This window comes from Aulonocara sp. 'chitande type north' Nkhata Bay, linkage group LG18 (genome assembly GCF_057382095.1).
Source record: "Aulonocara sp. 'chitande type north' Nkhata Bay isolate Kocher_YH1m ecotype deep benthic linkage group LG18, A_spYH_male_GT1.1, whole genome shotgun sequence".
NCBI classification, from domain to species: Eukaryota; Metazoa; Chordata; class Actinopteri; order Cichliformes; family Cichlidae; genus Aulonocara; species Aulonocara sp. 'chitande type north' Nkhata Bay.
Window position 1 is genome coordinate 41,097,461 of NC_141361.1, and position 15,879 is coordinate 41,113,339.

Here is a 15,879-nt window from a genome sequence, read left to right on the forward strand (position 1 = left end):
TGTTGATCCTTTATTAGAATTGTTTAAGGAATGCCTTTATGGAAAAGAAATGTCCACAAGCATGAAACAGGGTATTATAACTTTAATTCCTAAACCTGATAAAGATCTTTTATAGAAAATTGGAGACCTATCACGCTTTTGAACATAGATTATAAGATCATCTCATTGGTCTATGCCAAAAGATTAAAGAAAAATCTGGATGAGATCATAGCTGAAACGCAAACCGGATTTATGACCAACCGCCATATCAGTTGAAACATAAGGCTTATTTTTGACCTATTAGACTACTCTGACAATATAGATGATGATTCCCTTATTGTGTTTCTTGATTTTTATAAAGCTTTCGATACAGTAGAACATTATTTCTTATTTAAAGCACTCAAAACCTTTGGTTTTGGTCCAAACTTTGTGTCAACTATCGAAATGTTTTATACAAATATTGACAGTTGTGTTATACTATATCCAAATACTACTAAAAGATTTCCAGTCATGAGATCTGTTCGCCAGGGTTGCCCAATTTCACCCTTTTTATTTTTGATTGTGGCTGAACTACTTTCATTACACATTTTAAATAGCCCAGTCATTAAAGGTTTATCTATTTTTGGTAAAGAAATCAGAGTGACTCAACTAGCAGATGACACCGTTTTATCCTTTAAAAACAAAGATCAGATTGAAAATGCTGTTTCATTAATAAATGATTTCTCAATTGCCTCTGGATTAAAACTAAATAAATCTAAATGTGAAATTTTATGTTTGTACCAATCAAATGTCAAATCCTTACACAATATTCCTGTCAAAGACTGTGTTGGATACCTTGGTATTCATGTCTGTAAGAATGACACAGAGCGTCAACAACTCAACTTTTCTCCCAGGATGGAAAAACGAAAACTATACTGAACTGATGGCTCCAGAGAGACCTATCAATTTTTGGTAGAATCCTTTTGACTAAAGCTGAAGGTGTTTCCAGATTTGTGTATCCAGCCCTTTCCCTTAATGTGTATGATTCCACATGTAAAAATGTTAATAACTTATTTGTTAACTTTGTATGGAAGAATAAGCACCAGCATCTAAAAAAATCATTGCTTTGTGGACCTAAAGACAAAGGTGGTTTTGGCCTTCTGGACTTCATGGACCTGAACTATACATTTAAGGTGAAATGGCTAAAAGAATGCTTAAAATCTCCTGGATCATTATGGCATTTCATTCCACATAACATTTTTAGAAATGTTGGAGGTTTACACTTCCTGTTGTCTTGTAGTTACAGTATATCAAAGTTACCAGTTAAAATGTCTGCATTTTATCAACAGGCATTGTTGGCTTGGAAATTATGTTATTCACATAACTTTTCTCCACATAGATCTATTATCTGGAATAACGAATGTATTACTAAGAGGAACAAATCACTATATTTGCAGAATTGGATTGATAAAAATATAATCTATTTAAAAGACTTATTTGACTCTGAAGGCCAGCTACTTAGTTACAATGACTTTATTACAGAAAAAGCATTCCCTATCAAATTTAAAGATTTTAGCTCTGTAGTAAAGTCCGTTCCCAGCGGACTGATTGATTTAATGAAAGGCTACAAAAACAGAACACACCGCATGCATCCGTTAACACTCTTTATATAAATGGTATTGATTTCTTAAGCAAGAAATGCACCAATAAACATATTAGAGAATGTTTGTATAATGCGAAGAAAATAACTCCAAGAGGGAAGTTTTTTTGGAATGCTATTTTTGATAATATCACCTGGGATAAAGCGTGGCTTGTTCCTTTTAGATTTTGCATTACAAACAAAGTTAGAGAATTACATTTGAAGATATTACGTAACATATATCCATCCAACATGTACATTTCAAGATTCTGTGACATTGATAGAAAATGTGCCTTTTGTAAAACTGAACTTGAAAGTGTTACTCATTTGTTTTATGGCTGTTCATATAGTGCTACATTTTGGAGAGAGCTTGAAAATTATATACTGTGCAAGACAACACACGAAATCAAAATTGAAGGGAAGAACATTATCACTTATTTTGAAACTAAAGAAAAAAAATGTGCCATTGTCAATCTTTATATCTTATTAGGGAAATTCCACATACATAAATGTAAATTTCAAAACTCAACCCCATCATTTAATTGTTTTTTGATTGAAATTGAATATTACTTAAACTCTCTTAAATTAACTTCCAATAAAAAAGGTTTATCATTGATTGAAATTCATTCAGAAATGTTTAACAAATGAGCTGTCACAAGTACTAAATTATCAAGTCTGTCACCCCCCCCCCCCCCCCCCCCCCCTTTTATCCTTTATTTATTCATCCTTCTTATTTCATCGTACTGTATATTGTTACCTTTACTTGCCTTGTATGTCTACTGTTCAGGCTGAACTGGAATGACTGGCTGTTCACTTTGTAATTTCAATAAAGTTTGAAAAGAAAAGAGAAAAAAAAGAAAAAAATAGCGAGTTTCCTTACTGAGGAGTTGGCAACACTGGCCACTGCTCCTGTAGGTCTTGTGTTGGGATCGATACCAACATCAGTATCGCGATGAGCAAACACTCAAAGTCCAGCTGCTCGTCACAGCTGTCTCCTCCTCCTGTCTTTGGCTGAAGGCTGCCTCCAGCAGTCAAATGTAAGCGGACCTGAGGGCAGCATGAACGGACCTCAGCTCAGCGAACTGCCGGACGACTCGGAGCAGCTCAGGCCGTACGTCAGCCGCCTGAGGCGGGGTGCGCTGCGGGCCGGCGAGCTGTCCGCTGTCGGGAGCTTATCCAGCGGCTTTCTCCTCAGGTTTCTGCGGGCCAGAGACTTCAACACGGAGCTCTCCCTCAAGGTAAGAGCCGTCACTGAGAGTCAGGGGAAACATGCTGAAGTTTAGGAGAGTCCAGGAGAGCTCACAGAAACCACACCGTGAGGAAGACGTTTGGTCGTGCTGACCATCATCATCATTCACCCACGTTGAGCTGAGCAGTTCAGTCCTGAGCTGGGCTCGTGGGGAGGCTCACGGTTGTTTCCAAAATCACTTAATGTGGAGTGTTGGCACTGTTCTTACCAAACTGCATGTAGGTTAACACATGGATTAAAATAATATGCAGCCTTGTTCTGTGCTATCCAATGGTAAAGCTAAAGCCTCACACGTGATTGAGTTTGCTCCTGTTTTGCAGGTGTTGGTCCACACAAGCTCGGTTGCTGTGATCTTGAACAGCTCATTTTCTGCTGGGTTGGTTCAAATGATCATTTTGTTCCTGCTTTGACAACATGAGCATTTTTGTTTGTCTCTCTGTCACCTGACTGTCTGCGCTGCACTCGCCTTATTATTCTCTTCGTGTCTGACCGCAGTGTGTTTGCATCACAGCAGACGTGCTCCTGCGTGGGCTCTGAGGTGTCCTCTTTGGCTTTCAACGATTGCTCCCTGAACAAATGTAAGAAGGTCTGCTGGTTTCAAAGTTGCTGCAGAGCTGTGGTCACGTTGTTCTTCATGAGCACGTTAAATGAATCAGTGCAGTTTAAAAACAGCGTTTCCTTTGCTCCACAGGATAGTTGAGTAATTTCAGGCATGTGGGTCAAAGCTCTGCCGTTCAGTCGATCTGACTTTTATCACATAAACACTTCTTTGAATTTGCCTTTGTTTCAGATAAACAGCCGGGTCATAAATGTCTTATTTACTGTTTGTACATTGGTGCAAGGCTATCAGTGCTGACTCACAGCAAGGAGGTCATGGTCGTCTGAGCCTAACGATCGGCTCTGGCTTCTCTGTGCAAAGTTTGCACGTCCCTGTGCGGTCTTCCTCCCAGTTCCATGCACTTCAGGTTTATTAGCGATCCTAAAATGACTGTGGGTGTTGATAGCTGTCAGTCTGTGACAGACTGCCAACCTAGTTCCACCTTTACTTATGGTAACTGCAAAAGACTCCATCACACTGGTAATCTGGCTGTTGGCTGTGCTCTGCCCTGCAAGCTCACAGCCAACACTGAATGCAGCAGTCTTCATTTTGTTGTGTTGTGTGGTTGTTTTTGTTGCATGCAGTGATGAAGTATTAACCTTTTAACTACGTGTTTGAACCATGTTCATAGAGTCCTAGGAACTCCCTAATGTCCCCGGGGTGGAGTGGTGGTTCGATCCCTGGACAAGATATTAACCCAGAGTTGCTCTCCATGCATCCATCAGACTATGAATGTGTGTGGATAGAGAGCACTTACATGGGAAAGTGCTTGTGTGAAAAGGTGTGACTGTGTGAGGGAAGTATAAGAATGAGTCCCTCTGTAATGTGTCCTGTACAGCTCTTGCTCAACTACCAGCGGTGGCGAAGGGAAAGTCCTGAGATCAGCAGCTGTCTGTCTCCTTCCTCGGTGCTCGGCCTCCTCAACACGTCGTACCACGCTGTGCTCCCGCAGCGAGACTGCACAGGCAGCAGGGTGCTCATCTACAGGATTGGTCAGTATGCTTGGGTGTGGATGGATTATTGAAAGGGCCTGCTAGGAGCAGCCCCAACGACATCAACACGAGCTACGATAAGCAGGCAAAGCCTCCCTGGTCTGTTTCCTCAGTGATTTAACAGCTTTTAAAAGAAGCTGATCTTAAATTGTTATCTAGTTTTATAGGGTTACACAAATAAAACTAAGATGCTGTTTAATGCTGGTCATTCTCTTTGAGTCGACATTAAACTCATTCAGTCCTGTCACCATAGGACAGGAGCTCTGCTCCATCAGTACGGCCACAGATGAAATCCCCCTCATGTCTGTCACCACTGACCTACTCTCAAACTTGTTTCTCAACATTTTAAACATACTGACAGTAAAGGCAGCCTGCTGGGATGGTACGGAGATGAACTCTTCCTCTTTCAAACATGCAAAAGCTTCAAATAATCAAATGTCCTTCACACACAATTCTAAAGAGGAACAATACAAAAAGGAAACGTGACTGAATGTGCAGAGTAGAAGTTGACGAGCGTTTCAACGGTGCTACGATAACGAGCAGAGACATACGCTGAAACTTCTACTGTGCACGTGTCAGTCCAAAAACGGTTTATTGGCTCTCATTTATTAGCGAGGACTGTCTCGTTTTATTGTATCGTCTCTGACCGCGATGGCTGCACAGTTCCAGGACTGCACAGCACAATTTCAGGGTTTTAGTTGATTTTAAGCTAGATTTTAATGGCAAACATTGGTGTGTTTTGAAAAGTGGCTTTGCTAGTTCATGATGTATAAATGACACCGATTCAGAGATTAGCATATTAACTGTGCTCCACAGGATGATGCTGTGGTCCTTCTTCTGAAATATGTTTTATTCGTGTAGAGTAATGTCTGCTTGTTTGCAGGGCAGTGGAACCCGAAAGACTGGTCAGCCTTCCAGGTATTCAGAGTCAGCCTGATGACATCCGAGATCATCTCAAGGGAGAACGAGACACAAAGGCAGGGTGTGAAGGCCATATTTGACCTCGCGGGGTGGAGTTTGAGTCATGCCCTGCAGATTAACCCTTCGCTTGCCAGAAAGATTTCATCTGTGCTTTCGGTAGGACTGAGATCGAGCTGTGCAGATGACGACCTATCGTTTGTTCTTTAACAACAGAACATGTGTGTTATTATGAATATGTTTACCAGTGTAACAAAACTCTGCACCACACTGAACCGGATGCGTTTTCCTTTCCTTCTATGACCAGAAGTCTTGCAGGCTGTCATGTTAATAATAATTCAGTGTTCTGGCCTGTTGGGACTGAATGAGCTATTAAATATTAATAGTTTTGTTAACACAAGATTTTGTATTCTTTCAAAATTGTTACAAAAGCCTTTAAATGGCCTGGTACATGCCACGCCCCCTTTAGTTTCAGCCCAGCTTGTGCAGGTATCGTTGCCATGGAGAGTGGGCCAGCTGCCTCAGCCAGCTGCTACATTGTATCGAGTTTACAGCTCATCAGCACATGTTGCTGTCATATCTGTAGCTTTACTGGACATGTGGATGCCTAAAAAACCTTCCTCAGCAATATCTGAGAGACAGAACAATCCATTAAAGACCTGACACGGTGCCTGAGAGATGGATCTGGACCATCTACTGTTTGCTGAAGCCTCAGCACAACTGGTCCCAGTGAAAGTGTGGCGGTCAACAAGCCATCCTCGAGGAAGAGAAAACGCTGACATGCCAAATTACACAAGAACTGATATGAAAATCAGGAGCAACAGTCCTTATGGAGATGAATCCACATGTGAAGTGTTTGGACCAAACAGAGGAGATACTGAGTAAAACACGGTGGAGGGTCTGTCAGGGTTTGGGATGGTGTTGGGCATCCTGTCAAAACTGATGGAATTGTGAATCTGGACAGCTACTGTCAGATGTTGGAGTTCCACCTGGAAAGCGTCTGATTTGCAACCTTTTCAGCATGATGATGATACCAAGCAAGCATTCCTGGGTAGAAACACACAATGGAACATGACCGTCCTGGACTGGCCTCCCCAGAACCCAGACCACAATGACTGAGGTAGAGTGGGAGAGAGTGGAGATTTAGAATTCAAGGAGCCTGTAGAGTTATTCCTGAAGACTGCTAATTACAAGAAAGCTGCCCGAGAGTTCGTGTTGAAAATTCAAGGTGGTCATGCCAACTTTGACTTTCCAGCTTGTTAGAATTGAGCAAACTCTGTTTTTGCCTGATATGTGCGTGTGTGCAGATCTTTGAGGAAACGACTGCACCTATTTCTCCTTTTCCTTTCAAAATGGAAAAAAGGTGACTCAAGACAGTTTTTTTGTTTGTTTTTACAGCGACCCTTTTCTATAGAAATGTCCTTAAAAAGCTTAAACTGAAGGCCAAATGCTTGTTAGAGACTTCCTGTGAAAGGTAGCATCTTATAGCTCCTAAAACTGCTTATTTGTAACTCAGTCGTAACCTTGCCCCTAAGGGACCGGCTGGAAGTTCAGAGGTAGAACTTTGATGTGCAGAGTTTTCTGTATTTTTATATTTTTAAGTTTTCAACTTGTTAAATATGCTTTGATGCTTGTTTATGTGTATGTTCAGGACTCTTTCCCACTGAAGGTCAGAGGAATCCACCTGGTCAATGAACCGATGTTCTTCCGTCCGGTCTTTGCTATGCTTCGTCCCTTCTTGCCTGATAAAATCAAGCAGAGGGTCAGTACCCGCGCTACCTCACGTACTGGTTATACTGAAGATGACAGATAACAACTGTGGATTTGAAACATCCTTTCACCCTCTTTGTTGTAGATCCATATGCACGGTTCTGATTTCCAAGATTCTTTAAGTGGCTTCTTCTCATCACACGTTCTGCCTCCAGAATATGGAGGGCATGGGCCTGGAATAACACAAGTGTGTCAAGGCTGGACCAATCACCTGCTTCAATCAGAGAACCTCCTGCAGCAGATTGCTGCCCACCCAACGGGTGACATCACAATGACCCCTGATGACTGTTTGATCACAGAGGAAGGCGGGACTCTGTGAAAGATGATGATTGGGCGTTTGGGTGGCTGACTCGCGTATACGTGGCGGGTTTGTGCACATGTCTACGGTCTCTGCAGTGCTTGTTGTGGAAGTTGGCTGAAGTGAGAGAGCTGAAAACGAGATCCTTAATGGCCGTGCTGTTTCATGTTTACGCCACAGCCGACCAATCTGGAATTTTTAAGAAGAATAACAATGCTGATATTATTATGTCATGATTTTAAAATCATATTTTGATCGATCTGCTGCTTTTGTTTCTGTTATCATTTTTTATTTGTTACATTACTCACATCATGTTATAAGTAGTTATTTATTTATTTAGCCTCTGCCCAACTCAGCTATAATCAGCTGATTGTTGTTTCCCAGACAGTTTTAAACCTTCCCTCTGGCACCAGGAACAAATCACCACCGAGCTGACATGGGCCCAATCACTGAGGCTTTATAGTGAATGCTTATGGTTTTTTAGGAGCTTGATGTAAGTATCTGGGAATAGTGCTGTGTTGTAATTTCATCGTCATATTAATGCTGCTCCGGGACCATCACTGTAAACGATGAGTCACGCTGATGTTTAGTCAAAGGATCCTGCAATAAAAAGCTCTACTCTTAGTGTTGTGGAAGGTGTAAAAGTAGGGCAACAAAATCTGTGTCAGTCACACTGCATACATGGGATCAACCGGTCCGAGGCCCAACCCCCGGGCCTCGTACCGGTACCGGTCCGTGAGTCGTTTGGTACCGGGCCGCGAGAGTTGAGGCTCGGGTGTGAAATGTGTGGTTTTCAGGGTCTTTATCGGTTTTCAGCGTTATTTTGTTATCGTTTTGATCGTTTACTCAGTTTTCCTGGGTCTTTTCACCTGTGTTATGAATAAATCTTATTTTTTGTCGGTACCGGTACTGGTTTTATTTTGTTGTATTTATCCGCGACACCTTAAAGGCCGGTCCGTGAAAATATTGTCGGGCATAAACCGTCCGTGGCACAACAAAGGTTGGAGACCGCTGATGTAGACGGCTTTGGTCTCGGTGCTTTATAACAAAGGCACATTAACTCGCTCATCTAGATTCTAGTAAGATTTAAAGAAAGCTGCCAGCTCGGCCTTGCTGAACATCCCCAACATGTTCATGTCATTTGTTACCTTTTGGATAACTTCATATGTCAGGTATTAATGGCTCTCAGCTATACGAGTGTGCAAAGGTTTCAGGCAGCTGTAAACAAAGAACTTTACTGGCCCCAAATGTATTCTGCAGAAGGACAACGAGCCAAAGTCATCAAGAACTGTCTTCAGTGTAAAGAAGAACCTGAAGTACTGAAGTGAGGGTGTGGCCCCCACAGAGCCCTGATCCCAACATCACGGAGTGTCTGGGATTACATGAAGGATGTGAGGAAGCTGCATCCACAGAAGAGCTGTGCTGAGTTCTCTGAGATGTTTGGATCAACCTACCAGCCGAGTTCCTTCAAACTGTGCACATGGACCTAGAAGAAGGCAAAGGGCGGTCCCACCAACATGGATGTGATTCTCTGTTGTTCATTCACTGCATTTTGTTGATGGTAACACTTTTATTTTTGAAAGCGTTCTTTGTCACAGCAGCGTTTTCTTTATCACGGGTCCGTGAGCTGCATGCTGACAGCCCTGTGTTAGAGCACATTTAATCTCTGATAAATGATATATTATGTACCTTTGGTTTGTGCCTCAGTGTCAAGGTTTCACTGTTCGCAGGAACGACTCTGTGGTCATCAGACACGATGGTGTTCAAAGTGCTGATGCTGGAAACCAGTGGAGGCATGATGCTGATGACATCCACTATTTATATACAGTATATGACACACACACACACACACACACACACACACACACACACACACACACACACAGAGGCTGTCAGACTGTGGACACTGGGCCAAACCTCAGAGGGGACAAGCCTCCCTCTCTTGGCCTTGTAGGCAAAATATATATAAAATCCACAGTTTGTAATATGCTTGGCTCAAAACTTGTAATATTTTTAGCACTGATGGCATTTTTAGTATTGTATGCCACATGTTCTGACAAGTAAACGATGCAGATTTGTGAAAATATAAAGGGCTCCAAATATCATTGAAAGTGTTCTTTAGACTCATTAAAGTCTGAGGTTTTCTGTGTCAGGCTCAAATCCATCTAACACAGTGGTTCTTAAGCTTGTTGGAGGAGCGAGCCCCACCAGCTTCATATGCGCATTCACCCCTCTTTAGTGAAAATTAAAATGTGATTTTTTTACTGGTGCGCAAAATGAGCCGTGCACGTCACGGCGGAGGCTCTGCCGAACCCGAGACCGACTCACCGAACCCCTAGGGTTCGATCGAACCCAGGTTAAGAACCACTGATCTAACAGTTGATAAAACGATGAACTCACATCAGGGGAAATGGATGTTTGAACACTAATAAAATGAAGCCCATCCAGGCCACAGAGTGATGCTGCAGTCAGATTATCCCAATGTGAGGTTTAAATATATGATAAAGGGCTTTTACTCTGTTCTCTCAGTGAACACGAGCTCTGTAGGCACATATCAGCTGAGTCCAGACCTGATTTGACTTTAGCACCAATAACTTGAAGTTCCTGTTTTCTGTGTGAGTTATGAGTGTCGCATCGTTGTGGGGGGATGTTGGTCGAGTCTTCTTTGGCTTCAGTTCATTGATATTTGTGAACGTTTTCTTCCACGTGGCTCTGAAAGATCCTGCCACAGCATTTCAGTTAGACTGAGGCTTAAATCCCATCAACAGTTGGTCATGTGTGGTGACAGTCAGACAGGAGCTACCATGAAAGCAGTTGTCTGTTACTTTCTGTTGTTCTATCTCTCTCTCCAAGTTATCCCTCTGCTCCAACAAACTTTGAATATTCTGTTGACAGAGTTTTAGCTTTTCTCTGGAGAACAAAAAACACAGGATAAAGAAGACACAGTGCTAAAGGAAGATGACAGACATTTTCCATGGAACTGCATCACAGTTCATCAGGTGCTCAATGGCTCATGGTCCAGACAAATAAAAAGACGGAAGGAAAGTGGGGAGAAAGGACATTATAAGAAATGTTCTGTCCTCGGCTGAAATCATTTTCTACAAATTGCCGAATCAGTTGGAACAGATATGATTGGCCTTGTGTGAAAAGGGCAGGAGCAGAAAAAAATGGAATAAAACGGGAACATTTTTGAAAAGACTGGGCAAAAGCCTGTGTATTTTTTTTAAATTCTCATAAAAAAGCTTTTCTACTGGTACTGGTTTGTGTGGAGTCTAGAAAGGTTCACAAAATGTAGGTAAGGAGCTTCTGTAGCTCTAGAGGTCTGTCAGTGCCAGGTTCAGACCTGGCTTTCAGCACGTCATGCTCCTTCTGTCGGTGAAAGCAGTCCAGCTGGTCGAGGTTTCGTCTCAGCTTGAACATCCGTGCTGTCTCGGCAGAACTTCTCTTCTTACAACCGCAAGGTCACCATCGTCAACACCATCATCCTCTCTTGGGGCAGATGCAGAATTACATTTAGAAAAGGCTCCTTATGTGATGCAAACTCTTAGATACACTCACTATTATTCACAGACTGTCTTTCATGTATAGAAGTATATGATGCAACAGACTTTCAACAGATGCTGAAATAAAAAACAGAAATTGAACTTTATTGCTTTGCATAACAAGATCTGACCGAAGCAAGCACCGTGGTTTTGAATACAAGACACACTGCCATTTGGATTTAACTGCCCAAAAAATAAAAACTAGCAAACACCCACTCAGACAATTCTTCTAACCAGTCCAAATCAGCAGGCACATCTGACTCTTCGGCTTTAAAGGTTTCATCACTTGGATCATCTGAAATAAATCAGCATAATAAAAAAAAAAGAAAGCAGTTCTTTGTTTTGTCGATATAAAAATATGAGATTTGTGTGCTCGTACCACAGACCTTTGATCAGCATTCAGTCAGCATGCATATCAGCGTCGGCAGAGTTCAGGGAACATTGTGTTCTCTCCAACACTACAAACCCAAATGTTAGCAGCCAATCAATAGTGAAAATCAGGAGGTGATCTACAGCAAGCTCTTTATCACATCTTTGATCAAAAGCTTGTTGTTGGGATGAATCCCAGGCCCTGACCTCCCTATCTGTCCTTATCTGTTGGCTAAAGTTAAAGTAATATTTCCAGCTTAACTACATGAAGTCCAACGACTAACTTTGTTTTGAGGTGGTCTTGCAATAATGTGTAGTTATTACACCACCCACAGTAAATACAGAACTTGATGAAACATACCTGTGCACACCCAAAGAGCTAATCATTGAACGCGTCACAGAGCGAGCGACATGCTGGCAGGATTTCATCTGAAGCTGCTCAGCAGCTGGAGTAAATCTTCATTGATGAATTTCAGATGCATTTTTGTGTGTTTCACGTGTGCTGCTGTCACGTCCCATTCCACAGCAGCGTGGGAAACAGCTGTTTTTTATGTGCAAACATACGTGGAAATACAGCACATAAGGCAAATCAGTGTTTGCACAATGATGACAAGCCTGAAAGTCAATATTTGGTATTTTTCTTCAACATGTGAACTCTGAACTCTATTAGGCAAGTTTTCTCTAAGCAGCTTTCTGGAATAGTAACAAGGAAACATTCAGGCAGAACACCTGGACAGCTGCTGCTAACCTGCTTTTTAAGAGCATTCAAGAAGGTCGAGGGTTCCTGTGTGTCCTTCTGTGTGCTGGTGTGTCTCTGGTCATGGCCACATGCTGCTGTGCTCCCACTGAACTCTTCTCCACATATTTAACTTTCCAATGTGGTACAAAGGCTATCGTGCTCCTCTGTGTGCAAGTCGCCTCACCTACAGCTCCACTCAGACTCGCAGGCTGCTAATAATACAATAGTGTTATCAAAAACACATAATAAACTTTAAGGAACTTTGTTTTTGAGGGTAGATGCATTCTTTTAAAAAGAGCCTAAGATCCATTGCAGTTTTATTTTGAAAGTCAGTATATTTCTGCTTGTAGCATCCAGGAAACATTTTTATGGCTTTCATACTTTTATGCATACTACTAACTTTCTGCAACAACTTGGGGCTTTTATTTTGAAAACCACACGTATCTCATTTTAGCCTCTAAAAGAAAACTTTGGAAATTCAACAAGAGGCTGCAAGAACGTTTTTATCTGGCTCAGCCCACTGTGGAGAAATCCCATAACTTCAGATGAATGCATGGACTGTAGTTACGACATACTCAGAGCAAGTTCATCGTTTTAATTAATGCAGTGTGATGTGCTTTTATTACGTTTAGAGTCTAAAAACTACAGGATCCTGTGACGACACCGAGCTCTGTGTTTTCAGTGTTCGTTTCTTTTAGCTTTTATTCCAGTCTTGTGGACTCTAAACATGGTCAGCTCATCTGTACACAAAGCATATAGTGAAGCTAACAGCACGACTGTCGTTGGCACTGGTTGTTTCAATCCATCCAAGTCTGATTTCACGGACAGTGTGTGTAAATCGGATTCCTCTGGGAGGAAATCCGTAGAACCAACTGGTTTAGTGAGTACTGTGTGAGCCCGTGTGCACATCTTTAGAAGAAGACAGTGTGCTCATGCTTGCTCCGGTAGAGCTGTGAGTACATGCAGATTAAACATGTAAAATAAATGTTTATTGTCAATCAGATCCGTCCACTGGGGGGCAGTGTCTCCTTATACCTACCTGACCGCTGTATTATTGTAGGGTCTACCTTATAATAAAAACCACCTCGAGGTGACTGTTGTTGTGATTTGCTGCTGCATAAATGAAGTAAACTGATCTCACGTACTGGGTACATATACTGGACATACTGGGGTTGGACTAATTAGAGGCAGGTGTAATTGATTGCACTGATACACTAGCACACACAACAAACACTGCTGTGTTATTTTGTCTCTCTGTGCAGGCCGGGGCCTATTATATGCCACAGCCTAAAGGCAGCGGAGTTGCAGAGGCTGGAGTGATCACTGGCGATCTGCTTACAGGGTGGTGGGTCTGCGAGGACAACTGTTGAAGTCAACATGTGGTGTCGTAGCATAGCTGGCTCTGGCCTTGGGACTGTGTGTTTTTTACTTGATCTGCAAATGCGACACTGGACTGTTTTATCTTTTCTCTTTTGATTATTGTGTCAATAAATTACCTTTTAGAACTTTATTGACTGCCATCTATTTGCCCACAGCTGAGACAGTTGGTCAGACCTACAATCTTTCTGTGTGTGTTACAATGGGTCCAGAAGTCCAGGTCATCCTAGAACAGTGTCTCTGTGCTGTCAGCAGGGGGCGGAAGAGAGCTACACCTAAAAATGAAAAACATTGTTTTAATTTAAAAAATTTTAACCGGATGTCAAACCACAGATGTCCATAAGTGCAGTTATGTGCAATAGTGAGAAATGACACAAGGAAAAGTATTGAGCATACAAAAAGGCATGGAGCGTGCTGGCACCGGCTGGAATCTACCAGCAACTGGAAAACAATCGTGCAACTAACTGAAAATGATTTCATGTCAATAGCATATATAGAAATAGATTTACTTCCCTGCTGTACTTCAGATTGTTCCACTGTTGGGTGCAAACAACAGTTATTGTCACTTATCATGTTTGTCTTTCCTGAAACCCAGAGTAACTGGAGAACCTGAAGACGCTGACAAATCTTCATTTTTTGATAATATAGAGATTTTATAAAAGACAGATTTCTCCTGTTTTGGCTTCCTGTTAAATCCAGAATTCAAAATCCTGCTCCTCACATACAAGGTCTTAAATAATCAGGCCCCATCTTATCTTAATGACCTTGTAGTACCATATCACCCTATTAGAGCACTTCGCTCTCGCTCTGCAGGCCTACTTGTTGTTCCTAGAGTATTTAAAAGTAGAATGGGAGGCAGAGCCTTCAGTTTTCAGGCCCCTCTTCTGTGGAACCAGCTTCCAGTTTGGATTCAGGAGACAGACACTATCTCTACTTTCAAGATTAGGCTTCAAACTTTCCTTTTTGCTAAAGCATATAGTTAGGGCTGGACCAGGTGACCCTGGATCCTCCCTTAGTTATGCTGCAATAGACGTAGGCTGCCGGGGATTCCCATGATGCACTGGGTGTTTCTTCTTCACTCACTGTGTGTTAACAGACCTCTCTGCACTGAATCATATCTGTTATTAACCTCTGTCTCTCTTCCACAGCATGTCTTTATCCTGTCTTCCTTCTCTCACCCCAACCAATCACAGCAGATGGCCCCGCCCCTCCCTGAGCCTGGGTCTGCTGGAGGTTTCTTCCTGTTAAAAGGGAGTTTTTCCTTCCCACTGTCGCCAAAGTGCTGCTTATAGGGGGTCATATGATTGTTGGGGTTTTCTCTGTATGTATTATTGTAGGGTCTACCTGACAGTATAAAGCGCCTTGAGGCGACTGCTGTTGTGATTTGGTGCTGTATAAATAACATTGAATTGAACTTAAACAAATTTGGTATCATTGGATGCAATCCCAAAAATCTCTTATTAAAACATGATGTGAATTTGGTGTGAAAATGTAAACACTGCTGGGTTTTTGTTTTTTGAGAAAGAAGCTGATTGGCAAAAAGTCTGTTCTGGGCTTTTAAGGATTTTGTGTGCAAATTCCAACGCAGCCTCCCTGAGAAGGCTCTGTACAGGATACAGGAGAGCCAGACCTCACAGGAGGAACAAAGCGGCCTTCGTTGTGGTCCTAGAAGCTCACCGTATCCTCTTATAGATATTTGAGTGTGGGATTTTGCCTAACCAGCATACATGGACTTCACCACGGCTGCTCCTCAACATTTTAATGGACAGGATAAATTCGGGGCCACATTTTGTGGATGCTGTGCTTCACCTTGCTTCTTCAGGTGGTGACCTGAGGGACTGTCTCACAGCTGACTGTGAAGCAGCGGGAATGAGAAAAACCACCTCCAAGTTTGAAAGGAGCACATACAAGGTCTGGGTTCTTCTGTCTGCGCTGACCAGAAAAATCTCATAAAACTGCTGAGTGTGAAGTTGGGCACTGTGACAGGCTGGACGTGCACGTTATATGTCTATACATCACACACCTGTGAATATTTAAAAGCCATTTTCAGCAGCTAATTAATGAATTTCTCATCGTTTTTATCCACTTTATTGTTGCAACAACTGACACGTGCCCAGGAGAAGCGACCTCTTACTGGGGATTTATGCTTTTTTGTACGTTCCCTCCAGTGAATTTTGATGGTTTCACCACTGACACCCAGGAATCTACCGAATCCTTAAACTGACGTTATTATTCTTTATGCTGAGGTTATGATTGTTATTCTCTCACTGATTAAATCCAAAACTGGGTGGAACAAATGCACAGCATGAATCAACAGTACAGGCCAGTCACAACAGCTGTGGGCTGCATCAATCCGATGTGTGCTTAAAATTCTCAGGTGTACATCAGGTCACGACGTAGGTCACAGGGTATGACATAGATTTCCTGTCG

General features: G+C 42.3%; 1 protein-coding gene and 1 long non-coding RNA gene across 2 annotated transcripts; one reads left to right on the forward strand and one right to left on the reverse strand.

The window, feature by feature from the left end:
- Positions 1-2,619: 2,619 nt before the first annotated feature.
- ttpa (tocopherol (alpha) transfer protein) lies at positions 2,620-8,325 on the forward strand. Its single transcript, XM_086271310.1, has 5 exons — positions 2,620-2,835; positions 4,283-4,436; positions 5,320-5,513; positions 7,006-7,116; positions 7,210-8,325. Exons 1-5 carry the CDS (start codon positions 2,656-2,658, stop codon positions 7,441-7,443), a joined length of 873 nt encoding a protein of 290 aa, XP_086127436.1. The 5' UTR covers positions 2,620-2,655; the 3' UTR covers positions 7,444-8,325.
- A 1,907-nt stretch (positions 8,326-10,232) lies between these two features.
- LOC147309279 (uncharacterized) lies at positions 10,233-11,851 on the reverse strand. Its single transcript, XR_015125984.1, has 5 exons — positions 11,695-11,851; positions 11,351-11,422; positions 11,181-11,259; positions 10,766-10,911; positions 10,233-10,332 (listed from the first exon to the last, which is right to left on the reverse strand). It is a non-coding gene; the product is annotated as an uncharacterized LOC147309279 (long non-coding RNA).
- Between the last annotated feature and the right edge of the window lie 4,028 nt (positions 11,852-15,879).